Consider the following 16,177-nt stretch of genomic DNA (forward strand, 5'->3'; position numbering starts at 1 on the left):
CAGGCTTGTCATTATTTGAGCATAAGATGCAACCAGAAGTCTCCTTTGTTTTACAGACTTAGGTTTCACAATGTATATTTATTTACCCATTTATTGTTTGCCCAATGGGAGAAGCGCAGGGATTCACTTTCTGTTTTTTCACTGATTTATTCATGGAATATTATACTTACAGCTCTCCAGTTGTAGTTTACATGTTTGTTTGTCCATGGGATATTTTGACAAATCCATATTACATGCCACTGTAGTTGTAATTCTATTAAATAAGCAATAACATATATAGTAACTATAAAACACATTGTACAAAAATGTATAAATGAGATACATTATTATGATTCAGTCTTGCTTTGAAATTCTTAAATCCAATATTTGTGAACCCATATTAACTGATGTATTATAAAGCTGAATTGTAAATGCGCAGTTTGCGAAAGTCCCACATTTGTGAAGAACAGTTTTTTATTTGTTCACCCAGGTCAAGAATATTAATTGGTTTCAATAATGTAGTGACATATAAAACTGTCCAACAGTATACGCTTTTTGCATTACTATAAAACGTGTCATGCCTCCCTCTCTCCTTTCAAGGAGAAAATATTCAAAAGTGTGAAATTAAAACAAAGAATTAAAAAGCAACGTTAAATCTCAGAGGATCTTAGTTTTAAAGGAGTACAATAAAGACAGTGCATGTAGAATATTGTCCTAGCTCTCCCTCACATAATAGACCAGTAATTTTTCCTTGAAAATTGTAGTCATAATATTATTATATTTCTTCCTAAGGTACAGTAAGATAATTGTTCTGTCCTGGGATTTCCTTGGACTCAGTAAAATTTGACAGGCAGCTAAACTAATCCCCTCTTTAATGCAATGATGCTATCTTCTCTGAATCTTTGATTCAGTGGCTGATTTCCTATTAGGCCTGATAGGCCTAGGGCAGCTACATTTTTGGGCGGCACATTTCCTTATTTTCCCCATATATAGTGGCCTGCTCTTTTGCCGACTGATTGCTGGGGAGAGCGTGGAGCCTCTGTAAAGTTCTTACCTTCTCCTGTGTACCCCACTCCTCCTTCAGTGTTATGGCACCAAATGGCGCTGTAATGTCCTATGGCGACACATTGCCATGGCAAGGAAGGAGGAGGGCAGCACTGCAGGAGCAGACTGCTCGGGCAGCATCAAGGTAAGTGCCATTATGTGTATTTACAAGAACAAACACACAGAAATTAAGGGAAATTTTTCAAAAATGCACAAAATAAGAAGTCCGTAGAAAAAACAATGCTATACCTACAGTAGAATACAGGGGTGATAAAACACAGATCCATCAGAGCTGACAGTCCATTCTGCTATATTGACCAAGAGGGATACAAATAACAGAAAGCACTATGTAGAAAGAGGAAGAGATACAAAACAAGACCCCAGGGGAGGGGGAAAGAGTAGTTGCTGAGGCAATAGGCTGATGGACAGCTGTAGCAAAGATTAGTAAAAATATGTATAGAGGAGAAACTAGAGCAAAGGTTCTGAGCAACAGAAGAGCAGAAAAACACAGGCTGGAGACAGGACAATAATTATATCGAAAGCAATAGCCAAACTTGAGCTCATTAGAATATACTTAACATCACATTATTTCAGGATAACAATACATCATTATCTTCAAATAACATGACGTTACTAAAGTCTTGAGGTTATTTCCATTCAGACCCTGAAAAAGGGTTTTGAGGGGAGAGAATACCAAGAATAGATTATAAAGTTATAGAAACAAATTTATAGCAAAATTTTACCCTTTACTAACCAAATTGGTCAGCTAGTTATGGGCAACCCGGGCACACTGGCCACTATGGGCAACAAAGTGGTTAATATTTTGAAAAAGTTGATAAAAGTTTGTTTGATGAACTTTTATCTTTTTTTGGTATTCATACTCCTCTCCAGACCCTTTTCGTGCTCTGGATGGGGGTAATGTTAGGTATGACGTAAACATCGTAACATTATTTCCAAGCGTTAACTTTACCGGAGTTTAGTGAAAATGGTGCTGTATTCTTATGATTAAAGCTTACTTTCATACTGTTTTCACCAATGGCTGTTATATCTAACTATACTTTTTCATGGGAGATTAATGAATTTGGACTTAAGAAGGGAAACATAGCCCCCTCTAAAAAAAGAAACATGTTAACAGTTTAATAAATTCATATATTTATTTAGCAGAAGGTTTGAACTCTGAGTTTCAGCCCTCACATGCTAAAGTAGTTTCAGAGGAGAATACTGCAAGGCCACTCTAGTAGTTTAACAAGTGAGAGATCTTTCAAGATTTAAGGTCTGCCTTTGAAAGTGATTGAGGGACAGACACTTTGGGGGTTATGCACTAAGCAGTGATAACAAAAAGAAATGTGCTTAACAGCGCTAATCCCCAAAATAATAATACCAATAAGAACAGGGGAAAAAAACAAGGAAAGGGCAGCCAGGTATGGACTGGTAGAACCAGCACCAGAAAGAGCACAACAAAAACAAATACAGACCAGCGCCCAAACAGTGAATGAAATGTCCAATGAGTCCAAAGTATAGTCCAATAAATGATGAATCAGGCTTCATTCATGGATCCGTGCTATGTGGAAAGAATGACAAAAAAATAATCATAGTGAACAGTATACTGTAAACACATTACAAGAAAACATAAAACATATAACAAAACTAACTCACAACATCAAACATGTAACACAGAAGCTGATAATTAAAACTAATTTATTAATACAAGGATGCCTGTTGCAGCGGGTCATCAGGGGTTAAAACCAGAAACCTACTTACAACAGGAACGGAATTTGCAAGCATGAGAACACCAGGCAGTATTGAGTTCCTCTGGGCGAAGAAAAATCCTCTGCAGACACCTGCTCAAGGAGGGGGGGGAGTAGTCGCCCATGCGTCACTTCCTCACTTCCGACGACGTCACTTCCTTACGCGTAGGGTCAGAAGTCACGGCGCGTTGGAAGTACCGGAAGTGCGTCACACAGTGGATCCCCTCACAAGCACACGTGTAGGCATGTTCCCTGTGTAGTGCTGCATCTGCTGGGCATCTGCTGGGTTTCGTGTGGCCAACAGGAGGAGTGGACGACTACTCCCCCCCTTGTGTAGGTGTCTGCAGAGGATTTTTCTTTGCCCAGAGGAACTCAATACTGCCTGGTGTTCTCATGCTTGCAAATTCAGGTCCTGTTGTAAGTAGGTTTCTGGTTTTAACCCCTGATGACCCGCTGCAACAGGCATCCTTGTATTAATAAATTAGTTTTAATTATCAGTTTCTGTGTTACATGTTTTATGTTGTGAGTTAGTTTTGTTATATGTTTTATGTTTTCTTGTAATGTGTTTACAGTATACACTATGATCATTTTTTTGTCATTCTTTCCACATATCACGGATCCATGAGTGAAGCCCGATTCATCATTTATTGGACTATAGTTTGGACTCATTGGACATTTCATTCACTGTTTGGGCGCTGGTCTGTATTTGTTTTTACTAAGTAGTGATACGTGCTTTTAAATGAGATAAAAAGCCATTATAGCGTGATATTGCCTGCTGTGAGATTCACAAAGCAGTGATAAGTGCTTTTAAGTGGGATAAAAGCCATTATAGCACCATATTGCACTGTTATCACTGCTTTGTGAATCTCACAGCAGGCAGTATCACGCTATAAAGGCATGTATCTCACTTAAAAGAATGTATCACAGCTTTGTGCATAGCCCCCTGGGTGTATTAATAATCTGAAACTGTTACTAAAATCCTATTCTACCTTTACAATTATCCTTAGGGCATTACCCATGAAGTATGTGCACAAATAATCCAAATTATTGTGGTTTGAGTAAACATGAAAAACAATGATAACCATGAGTAGTTAAAATTTTATCAGATACCAATAGATTATGAAATGAGTTCTGAAATGTTCTTACAGTTTTCCTACTGTACCTTTCAGATTAAATAGCCATAAATGTAAACAGTACCTGAGAGCATACAGTACAGTGCCATTGGAGAATAGCCTAACAAGACGGTTTTCTGTTGTCACATCATGTAAGAAAGACTTCTTGGAGTCAACAACATATGTGTCTGGGACCCAGATCAATTCTACTAGTCGGGCATCCAAAGTTATGCTTTTATTTCCATCAAACACCAGGCGCTCATCTATCCACCGCTGACGCAAAAGTATTGTAGCTGTATAATCCTGTTAAATCAAGGTGAATAACTTGTTTAAACTGCCTAATAGTGTTGATACATTTAAGCACCATTCAAGCTTCTAAATACCAAATACATGTTATCGATTATCTTACTTAAGTGAGTAACACAAAGTCTAGTATCGGTGAGATGGAGAAATAATTTCTACCACAAACCCTGTGAATGATACAAAGTATGCATATAAAATTGTCTATTAGCCTATGCAAAATCTAGTTCAGTCAAGTACCGTATAGTACAGTAGCTACCTGGTTTCTACATGTAAAGAAGGAATAACATGAAGACTTTGCTCCATATTTAGTGCAAGCTTCAAGGTTATGGTTGGCCCTGCTTTGTACAAATAATGTCCAAAGTCTTTAGTAAATGTCCAAAGTTTTTACTAAGAGTCACTAATTCTATAAAAAAAATATTTTGAAGTGAATCTCAATAACACTACATTTTGTCAGCAGTTTTCCCAATTATATTTGACAGTAAACATTAAGATATTCTGAGAAACTTGCTTAATATAGAGATTATTGTAAAAGGACATACCATACACAATCTATGTTGGCTTTTTTTTTTAAAGCAGTAGTATAAATTCACAGGTAACTCTCAATGTATTACTTCCTGGTAAAACATTTTTACAAATAAATACATTTAGCAACATACTTAGCTTGTAATAAAGTGAGACCTGCATCCAGGGCTGCCAATTGGGGGGGGGGGGGGAGGTGGGGAAGTGTAGAGCAATCTGTCGCTGGCAGCACTGTGTAAGGGGACCCATATAGATTATCCGAACTCCTAAATTAAGCCTGGCCTTGAAAGTGGGCTAATGTTTTTTGGTCACCTGGGTGGGCCCCCCTTTAGCATCAGGTAGGACCTGGACAGTCCCTGCACCGCTGCAATACAGGTAGGGGAAGGAGGCAAAGTGAGAGACAGAGATAGGGGGCAGCAGAGAGAGGGTGGGAGACGAAGAGAGAGGGGAGGAAGGAGAGGGGGAGAGAGAGGAGGGAGGGGATAAAGGGGTTAAGAAGGAGAAAGAGGTGAGGAGGGGGACTGAGAGAGGTGGGAGATTTAATAAGAAAGCGAGGGAGGAAAGAATGGGTGAGATAGTGAGTGAATGAGGGAGAAAGTGAGTGAAGGAGAGTAAGAGAGGGAGTAACAGTTAGAGAGAGGGAGAGGGAGTGAGGGAGAGTGAGAGGGAAAGGTACAGTGAGAGAGTGAGAAAGGTTGGGACAGTGAGAGAGTGAAGGAGGGAATTACAAAGAGAGTGAGAAGGAGGGGGGAATGAAAGAGAGAGGAAAGAGTAAGAATGAGAAAGAGAGAGGGATGACTCACAAGTCCATTGACCGTGAGGGAAATGGACACCACCCCAGCCCCTATTCCACAACCAGGGGTCCTGGAGGAGACTCTTGTCCAGGCCTATGGAAAGCTGTCAGCTGCCCTGCCTACATCAAGCAAGCTATTTAGCAAGCTATGAAGATGATAATTAAAATAGGCATAGGACACCTAAGCATATGAAATGGCTGTAGAAAATAGTTAAAAATCAGTGTAAATAAGAATTACTATATTAACTGCTTAGAAAGCAATATCCACCAAGACACGAGCATGCCATTTAGATGGTCTTAGATGGTGTAAACCATTGCACTACTCTTATAATAAGTTATACATATGAGGTGTTAAAGGTACAGTATAAAATACTGTATGTAAATGTTTAACTAATGACAGTGTTATTTTAATAGGTTAAAGCTATCTCATTTAAAAAAGCAAAAGTATATTTGAATCATGTTAAAAGTTTGATAGATGCAATAGCAATAAAACCCACCTTTAACTTCTGGTTACAATACTTTAAATACTTTAAAAAATAAATGATAAATGTTCAAAATAAGTCTAAAATGCTTTGTTAAGTTTGTTTTTCATTGGAAACATTCACCACATACACTGGCGACACACTTTATTCGAGCTCGGCTAGTTCCACGAATTCGGGTATACCCGGGTGTATTGAGGTTTGTGACTGTTTTCTGCCCGAGTGCATTGAGGTATTTTCAAGACAGGGATTGAAGCATTTTATTCCCGCTGGCTGCAATACTGCACAGTATATATATATATATATACTGCATTACAATTCATGAATTTATGCCATCTGGTAGACACGCGAAGCATTGCAGCCTATTAAATCCTAATCATTATCATTTAACAGATCAGCCGCCCGTCAGCCAGGCATGAACCCAGGCTGGGAAGGCAAACACAACGGGGCTTGTCAGAGGTGAGGAGCGGCGCATTCCAGGTATCTGCCAGGTACATACTGGGTATTTGCTCGAATAAGTGTGTCGGTGCAGTAACCTCCCTAGTCTTGAACAGGTTACGGTTAACATGACTTTACAGTAATCTCTTCACTAGAAAATAATATTTTATGTAAATGAATGTTCCAGGTTACATGGTTTTCTATGTATAATTCTATATATATATATACTTAAAATAGTATTTTAAGAATTTGCTATGTACTCATCAGTTTTTTTATCAACAAACCACTTCAGGATCTACTGTACATGAAAATGCTTCTCAGAAATAAACTGCATTTGCATCCATTAATACATACTGTACTGCGTATTCACTCAATTCTTAAAGTGATTTAACCTTATCTTAGAAGGCTACATCAAATGTATTCAACTTGCTATTCAAGTTTCCTATATTAGAAACAAATACATGAAATTATTACTAGTCTAAATTAATTGCTTACCATGTTTTCCTCTGAAACAGCATCAATGCTTGCAACTTCAAGGGTCACTGCTACATCAACTGGTTTTTCTAAAGAATACATACAGTACAGTAAATAAAGAGTACTTTGCTATGAAAATACAAATATTATTTAAACTCAAATGTGTACTTTTTGTTGTGAATTATAAAAATAAATTTGAATTGTATTTTACGTACAGTAATGCGCAACAACATAAACTGCTTTTGCTTTAGCCTTTTGAATTGAATTAGCTGGTACTGCACCGACACACTTTATTCGAGCAAATACCCGGTATGTACCTGGCAGATACCTGGAATGCGCCGCTCCTCACCTCTGACAAGCCCCGTTGCGTTTGCCTTCCCAGCCTGGGTTCATGCCTGGCTGATGGGCGGCTGATTTGTTAAATTATAATGATTAGGATTTAATAGGCTGCAATGCTTCGCGTGTCTACCAGATGGCATAAATTCATGAATTGTAATGCAGTATATATATAAATACTGTGCAGTATTGCAGCCAGCGGGAATAAAATGCTTCAATCCCTGCCTAGAAAATAACCCAATATACTCGGGCAGAAAACAGTCACAAACCTCAATACACCCGGGTATACCCGAATTCGTGGGACTAGCCGAGCTCGAATAAAGTGTGTCGCCAGTGTAGCATTTCCAGTAATATACGTTTGTAATTATTTTATCAGCAGAAGTTTCAAAAGATTTCTTCTACTCAGAATGAAATAAGCCTCTTTTATATTTGTTTGTCCTATTGAGTATTGTCTGTCACAGGAGACCAGGACTCTTTCACGGGATCAAGCCTCAGACAGGACACAGAGATCAAATAAATGGGTGTTTATCCTGGCTGGAGCCAGCAGACACAACATATTTTCACCAACAGAGCTATACTCACTCCAAACAGGGAATGCAAAGGTTTCTGACTCCTATAGGAAATGGAGAATGGGTGCCAACCAATCACAGCGTATATGCTACGTGTAGGACCAATCGCAGGATTGTGGCTCATCTGTATTGACCAATTTCTGCTAGGGTTATGACAGGGATTTATTTATAGGGGAAGAAAAATACTGTTGTATGCACTCTGAATACAACATTATATTGAGATTGTATGCTACATTTTATTATATTGTTTAATATAATATTATTCTCTTGTCAGTCACTCTGTTGACTGGTGTAGATAATTGAACAATTTTTATATATTTTTTAAGTATTTATATTTTATTTAGCTATATTTCCTTTTTGTATACATTTTTATATTTTGTTTTATATATTTTATACAGTTCTCGAATTTCATTACCATAGTTTACCAATTTATTTTTGCTCTCCATATTTGCAGAACCTATGGTACTGATATGGATAGAACATATTGACTCCTTTATAGAAATTACTATTATCATATGTAAGTTAAAGTGGAACACACTTATCAATACACTTCCCCGAAATACATTTCCCCTCCAAGGTTTCTATGGCAATATAAGAGTCATACTTGCTATTTATTTGTGATTAACACCTGTTTGTCTCTTTTAGAAATGTATGCCGATACGTAATCCTGTTGGACAAACGTGTATTGTTTAATTAGCTCACCTTGTTTAAATTGTTGTTTTAATTGTATATTGCTCTGTGACCTCATTATGAACACTATAAAGTACATCTCCGATCTTGGTGAGATCATGAACCCCTGAGGAAGCTCAGACCTTGAGTAAAACGCATAGGGTGGATTGGAAGGTGGACCATGCTACTGCGAGGTGTCTGTTTCTCTTTTCCGTCTGCATCAGTGTGCGTGTGCGACTTGCCCAACTTCCCTCTATGATGTAATCGCAAGCAGACGGGAGGATCAGAGAGCTGGAGCCTGTGGGAGCGTTACCTTCAGACCCAGAGTGGTCACAATGCCTTGTTTTTCTGGGAGCATGTGAATGTATATCCACTGGGGTACCAGTTTTTTTTAACCACATAAAGCTATATTTGCTCTACTGTATGTTCTCTGTTTCTCTTTCCTGCATATGTATAACAGGAGCCTAATATTCATCACAGCATACCTCACAGACCCAATTGAAGTCCAAATGTGTTGGAAAAACAACTGATTTATCTCACACCACCTGAGTGAGAAATTTATAGAGTTCTGAATCATCTCATGACATGTACTGTATTTAGCTTTGTTGCACCGTTGTTGTCTATTTTTCTGTCTTTCATATGTACCTTGAGTCAGGTTTGCACTTTGGATATGTTGCTGTTCTATATTGTGGATATGGGGAAACATCCTTTAAAAGAGTTGTATCTTTTCCAAGGTTGTTTGTATACTAAGTTGAATTTTCCTTTTTTTCAATTTAGTTAGTATTTAATCATTCACCTGTCCCATTGTGGACCTTATTTATTAGCACACCAGTACACTGGCGACACACTTTATTCGAGCTCGGCTAGTCCCACGAATTCGGGTATACCCGGGTGTATTGAGGTTTGTGACTGTTTTCTGCCCGAGTGCATTGAGGTATTTTCCAAGCAGGGATTGAAGCATTTTATTCCCGCTGGCTGCAATACTGCACAGTATATATATATATACTGCATTACAATTCATGAATTTATGCCATCTGGTAGACACGCGAAGCATTGCAGCCTATTAAATCCTAATCATTATCATTTAACAGATCAGCCGCCCGTCAGCCAGGCATGAACCCAGGCTGGGAAGGCAAACGCAACGGGGCTTGTCAGAGGTGAGGAGCGGCGCATTCCAGGTATCTGCCAGGTACATACCGGGTATTTGCTCGAATAAAGTGTGTCGGTGCAGTACCTATTTTTATCACTGGTAAACACTGCAAGAATGTTTATTATCATCACTGGTTAACACCAAAATATTTCTTTCACTATTGGTGAATATTTTGTGCTTGTCTTTTTTGCTTTGTACAAATACACACACCAAAGATTGTTTGCAATCTTTTACTGCATTGTTTATTTAAGGAAAATAAAAACAGTATTGACGTTGAAAAATGTATTTACTATTTGAAGCCTAAATTTGTGTTATTTCAATTTGTGCCAAGAAAGGGAGTTATCGGTCCAATAATAAAGCTATAATATTTATTTACGTCCTCAAAGAAAGTGGAGAAATTATGAGTTGACTAAAATACAATAGATGTCACTTGCAAGTACCCAAATATGTAAGAGTTAGTGATTCTGCAATAAAATAACACTTTGAAAAGTACTATTGTACATAAGGGAAACTTTATGAGTCTGTTAAAGAAGCAGCTGTGCTGGCCACCATTTTTTTTTTTTTTTTTAATTTCTTCTCGCCCTTTTCAAAACAGTTTATATTTAAAAAACCTGATGCTTTGTTCAGGAAATATAAGAGTTTGATGTTAAAATGACGCTCTACCTAGATTCCATTAGCACTATAAAGGTTGCCATGGTGACCTCAGAAGTCAGAGATTAAGTTTATGTTTTTTAACACTAGAAAACCTTTTTTTTTTTTTTTTTTAAAAGAGGTTTGAATGCTCAGGCATTAAATTATATTAGTTAAACACATATAGCCTTCTGGTTGCAGTTGCAGCTTTAATGCTGCAAATCAGTAAGATTAAATGAAAATTAATAACACTTTAAACAAATATTTTTGTTTCAAAAATCAACACAAAACACATTGGTGTATTGAGGCATATACAAAAAAATAATAATATTGCAGTTGTACGTCAAATAAAAAGTTGTACGTCAACACTGCCTCTAGCTAACACCAATACAGATCTAGCTCATTCAACAAATGTACATGTAAATGCTCATCATTTATTTTATGAAACTATTGTTTTAGTTTCATTTACAGTACATTTCTGTTTAATACAACGAATCCAAAAGCTGAACAAAAATAAACTACAATTATACTGATTTCTTATTCTGTATGCCAGACCAAATGAACAAATACCACTTTTTTAACTTTCCATGTAACTAAATATTGACATCTGAAGGGCACAAAACAGTGTACTTTTTAATATGAAAAGTCATACAATTGATTTTTCCTTTTTTCCCCCAGATTCAACCTCTGCTATCCTCTCACTTCATAAATGTAATAATTATGTAAGATCTTTTTTAACAGTATAACATTTTGTATACATTTATATTATATTGAACATCATTTAGATGTATATAATGGTGCTTATCATCATTTTCTGTTGAACAGTATGTGTAACTTTTATCTCTCTCTCGCACACATATAGATGAACATATATTTTTTGTTACAGTAAATGTCTCAAATGTGGTTAGAAGGAAAAATATAAATGTCATTGCCCATCCATACCATTTAACTTTGGACGTAGATATTTGTTGTAGGATTTTGTAAGATGGAATCCAGGGAGCACAACTTTGTCATCTTCTTCCTGTCTGGACATGTGGCTAGGGAAATAAAATGGAACGAAAATAGCATCAGACTCAACCTTCCATACAAAAATGCAGAATTATTACAATTAAACATTTATCAGAAAAATAGCAGGTGTCTGATTCACTATAATAAACAGACAAAGAACTATGACCAATGAGTAGTATTTGACACTGTGGACCACCCTCTTCACCTTCAAATTCTCCATACTCTTGGTATTCGTAACAAAGCTCTATCCTGGATCTCCTCTTACCTCTCCCATCATACTTTCAGTGTCTCTTCTGCTAACACCTACTCCTCCTCTATCGATCTCTCTGTGGGGTACTCCAGGGCTCTGTCCTGGGACCTCTTCTCTTTTCTCTGTACACACTTTCTCTTGGTGACCCAATCACATCTCTTGGGTATAAATATCACCTCTATGCTGACGGCACACAAATTTACCTTTCAACCCCTAACCTTACACCTGCTGTACAGACCAAAGTTTCTGAATGTCTTTCTGCCATATCATCCTGGATGGCCCTCCATCGACTTAAAATTAACATGGCAAAAACAGAGCTCATCATATTTCCTCCCAAACCTGGCCCTATTTCCTCCTTCCACATTACTGTTGGAAGTACTATCATTCACCCAGTAGCCCAAGCACGCTGCCTAGGGGTCACACTTGACTCCTCTCTCACATTCTCCTCTCATATTCAAAAGTATCTTAAACCTGTCGCTTTTTCCTCTGCAATATTACAAGTATATGCCCTTTTCTCTGTTGCTCGACTGCTAAAACTCTGACTCAGGCCCTCATTCTCTCCCGTCTTTATTAATATAACCTCCTGCTGTCCGGCCTTCCTTCCACTCACCTGTCTCCCCTACAATCTATCCTAAACGCTGCTGCCAGAATCACTCTACTGTTTCCTATATCTGTCTAAGCGTCTCCCCTGCTGAAATAATTCTCCTGGCTTCCTATCAAATCCCGCACTCAATTCTCCTCCTCACTTTTAAAGCTTTACACTCTTCTGCCCCTCCTTACACCTCAGCCCTAATTTTTCGTTATGCACCATCCCGACTCTTGCATTCTGCTCAAGAATGTCTTCTCTCTACCCCCTTTGTATCTAAAGCCCTCTCCTGCCTTAAACCTTTCTCACTGACTGCCCCACACCTCTGGAATGCCCTTCCCTTCAATACCTCTCTATCCACGTTTAAGACCCATCTTAAGACACACTTGCTTAAAGAAGCATATGAGCAGCACCATGCCTAATACTATACACATGATACATAAAGCTTGGCCCCCTGCAGACGCACTTACCAGAATGCCCTCCTACTGTCTCTGTACGTTCTTCCTATCTACCAATTAGATTGTAAGAACTTCGGAGCAGGGACTGCTCCTCTGAAATGTTACTTTTATGTCTGAAGCACTTATTCCCATGATCTGTTATTTGTTTTATTTTTTATTTATATGATTGTCACGTGTATTACTACTGTGAAGCGCTATGTACATTAATGGCACGATTTAAATAAAGACATACATACTGTAGTGCCGACGAGTATTCTAAAACAAATCTGGGGCAATCACCAACAAGACCTGGGTACATGCTGGGAACATGCTGCAACATTTCAGTGAAATTTCTGCAGACAGACTAATGGCCCATCGGATTAACAGTGGGGGTTCCTGGCAGTCCCATTCAAACTGAATGGGACTGCCAGGGACCCCTGCTTTGTTAATCCGATGGGCCATTAGTCTCTGCAGAAATGTCACTGAAATGTTTGCAGCATGTACCCAGCATGTACCTGGATCTTGTTGGTGATAGCCCCAGATTTTCCAAGGCAAGTTTAAGGAAAGTTTTAGAATACTCGTCGGCGCACCTGTACTGTAGTGCCGACGAGTATTCTAAAACAAATCTGGGGCAATCACCAATAAGACTCAGGTACATGCTGGGTACATGCTGGGTACATGCTGGGTACATGCTGGGTACATGCTGGGTACATGCTGGGTACATGCTGCAACATTTCAGTGACATTTCTGCAGACAGACTAATGGCCCATCGGATTAACAGCGGGGGTCCCTGGCAGTCCAATTCAAACTGAATGGGACTGCCAGGGACCCCTGCTTTGTTAATCCGATGGGCCATTAGTCTCTACAGAAATGTCACTGAAATGTTGCAGCATGTACCCAGCATGTACCTGGATCTTGCTGGTGATAGCCCCAGATTTTCCAAGGCAAGTTTAAGGCAAGTTTTAGAATACTCTTCGGTGCACCTGTATATACATTTTTGGATTATTTTGGTATTGACATGTTTTACATTGTATTGAAATCAATGGTAGTTTATTTGCAATAGTGCCCCAATTGGCTCTATCAAAATTTAAATAATAACCCCCTATGCATCGTGATGAAAACATGTTAATGTACAATACAATATACTGTATATTAAGCTTGAGCCAATACTGTTTCTGTAATCAACTTAATCTTAGCTTCAAATATTTAGGTAGTCTATAGTATGTATAGTGGTATTATAGGATTTAAATGTGATCATTCATATCTTACAGTCAATATACAGTATTTGTTAGTCTTGCCCTATTTGATCCGGTTTTAAATTTGCGTAACGTTAGGAGTAACATAAATAAAATGCTGCATATGTTATAAAGCAATGTATCAAGTTACTTGTCTTGCAGGTCAGAAGTGATAAACTTATTTGGTTAATGATTTGCATCAATTGGAAAGAAAGTGTTGAGTAAGCTTCTTGTATTTGGTTAAGCTTTAAGCATAAAAGTAAAGAAACAATACTGTAGAAGCAAAGTTGTAATTGCCTTAATTTTTGTTTGTTTAAAAATCCACATCATATATGTTAGTTATATGAGGGAGTATATTTTAGATCTGCATCGTACGTAGTAATTGGGATAAGTAAATATGTAAAATTCCTGATATGCTGAAATTCTTGGCATGTTAAAGCAAAAATGTTAAACAATTATAGCTTAAATATTCTGATTCTTGATGACTCAAAACACATATATAGTATCATCTAAAATATTACAATTAGAGAAAATTGCAAGTCTAATTTAAATATATATCTGTTTTGTCTTCAGCAAGCTTAGGCACACACTTAATAAATATGTACCCAAGCAGGAATCATATCTTACATTTCATGACAAAGACCCATAATTCCTACAGTATTATATGTCAGACTCCCAAATTGCTCTACTTACCACTTTAATAGAAGAGTCCAAAAGAAGAGGATATGATAAGTTATGCAGTACATTTTTAAATAAGTTGCCTAGAATGAGTGAAAGAGAACTCGACGAAGAGTCTAGAATGTTCCTGCAGAGCTTGAAATTAGAATAGACTGGTGTTTATGAGTGGCCAAGAGAACCTTTTATAATGTTGCCTTGCCCAGTTTGGCTCTAACCTTATCATCCAATTGGAGGAGTTCTGTCTTGCCAGTTTGCCTCCTGACAATTTTTTTTACTATCTACTGATATTGTACACATTTTTATAATGATTGTGACTGAACTTTTTTTAATGTGTTGATTCTGGCAATTGTTTATTTGAAAGAAATAATAAACATGCTAGAGGTATAGATCCTTAACTGTTTTATAATTGCTAATGGAGAGATAAAATATTAGACTGCATTTTTCTGCAAAGTTAGAAGTCTAATCTAATGTATACCCCTATGTGTTTTTATGGTATATGTACTGTAAATCTATTCAAATAATATCTTGTTTAATTTGAACTACATGCCCTATTTTTATTTGTTCTCCCTTGTTTTTCCTCAAAGATATTCCACCACTTTAGACAGATTCCACCCCTTTCTCAATCTTCTGATTGACCTCCTTATGTCTTAGCTTTTTGGTTCCAGTAATTTGTAGCCTCTTTAATAGTTGAAAAAGGTAAATTAAGAAACACAACATTGGTAGTGCTATAAAGCAAATTTAATTGCACTCTGAGTAATTGTGGTGTTTTATTTTGTTGGCATTTTGAATGTTTTACAAGTCTCTTTCACAGAGAACCCTAACAGAATCGCTGATTAATGTGTCCACCATTTACAATTTTTGTTTTGTCCCTTTTACAGTTGTACCATACACACACTTTTTGACCATTTAGTATAACAGAAATTAAGCTATAGTTTAATTGTTTAGTGATTCCCTGATTCATCAGACCTGTGTTATAATATATTTTAAGAGCCATCTGATTTTAACTACAGCTTCTTGTGATAGGCTGTCAAAAATATAGATGAGGAGCGGCACTCTTTGCCTATTGTCCACTCTTTTGCATGGAACCTGTATTATATTAACTACAGTAGTAGTACTCCAAGCTTCTTATTAAGGTCAATATATCCATAAGCCACAGGTGTCTTATGGCTTTGTACACTAAATAAATATGGCCCTAACTGTCTGCCATTTTTACCCTCTAACACATGATTAGCTTAACATGTAAGAAACACATTATCATACTGTATGTTGATTGCTAGAGTTACTGAGGCAATGTTTTTCCCTCTGAATATAAATATTCCTTTTGGAGTACTGGCATGGTTAGGGAACATGTATTATGGCTTTTAACTGTTTTCCTCAGCAACTGGGCTGATGATGATCATTTCATACTTCACACAATGCCACATTACACAATAGTTTTCACTCGATTAGTGGTATCTGTACTATGTGTCCCTACCACACCTGATCATACATATGTTTTTTCCCCAAGCATGTGTGTGTAGCTTTGACTTCCCTAGTTGTATTCTGAACTATTGACTTCTTGGTAGGGCTAAACTGCTGCTGTACAGAAGTGATCCAAACAAAACATTATGAAGCTGCCAGTGGGATTGCAAAAACGCAAGAGTGCGCAATGCTACCAAGAAACATCTGAGACAACTAAAAAGGACAGATATCCTCAAATGTTAATTTCCTTACTTGTAAAAAGCAGAGGATATTTGGTTT

At 37.5% G+C, this 16,177-nt stretch overlaps 1 protein-coding gene across 3 annotated transcripts in view; it reads right to left on the reverse strand.

The window, feature by feature from the left end:
- Positions 1–14,612, reverse strand: part of GABRP (gamma-aminobutyric acid type A receptor subunit pi) — a 239,878-nt gene extending 225,266 nt beyond the window's left edge. For all 3 annotated transcript variants that reach the window (XM_075601663.1, XM_075601666.1, XM_075601664.1), the window contains exons 1-5: positions 14,453–14,612; positions 11,186–11,280; positions 6,911–6,978; positions 3,969–4,186; positions 171–253 (exon numbers count right to left, since the gene is read on the reverse strand). In XM_075601663.1, coding sequence (XP_075457778.1) covers positions 171–253; positions 3,969–4,186; positions 6,911–6,978; positions 11,186–11,280; positions 14,453–14,505 — 517 coding nt within the window. In that variant the 5' untranslated portion in view covers positions 14,506–14,612. The remainder of the gene's footprint in view (positions 1–170; positions 254–3,968; positions 4,187–6,910; positions 6,979–11,185; positions 11,281–14,452) is intronic.
- Between the last annotated feature and the right edge of the window lie 1,565 nt (positions 14,613–16,177).

The sequence above is a fragment of the Ascaphus truei genome, chromosome 5, assembly GCF_040206685.1.
Source record: "Ascaphus truei isolate aAscTru1 chromosome 5, aAscTru1.hap1, whole genome shotgun sequence".
Lineage (NCBI taxonomy): Eukaryota > Metazoa > Chordata > Amphibia > Anura > Ascaphidae > Ascaphus > Ascaphus truei.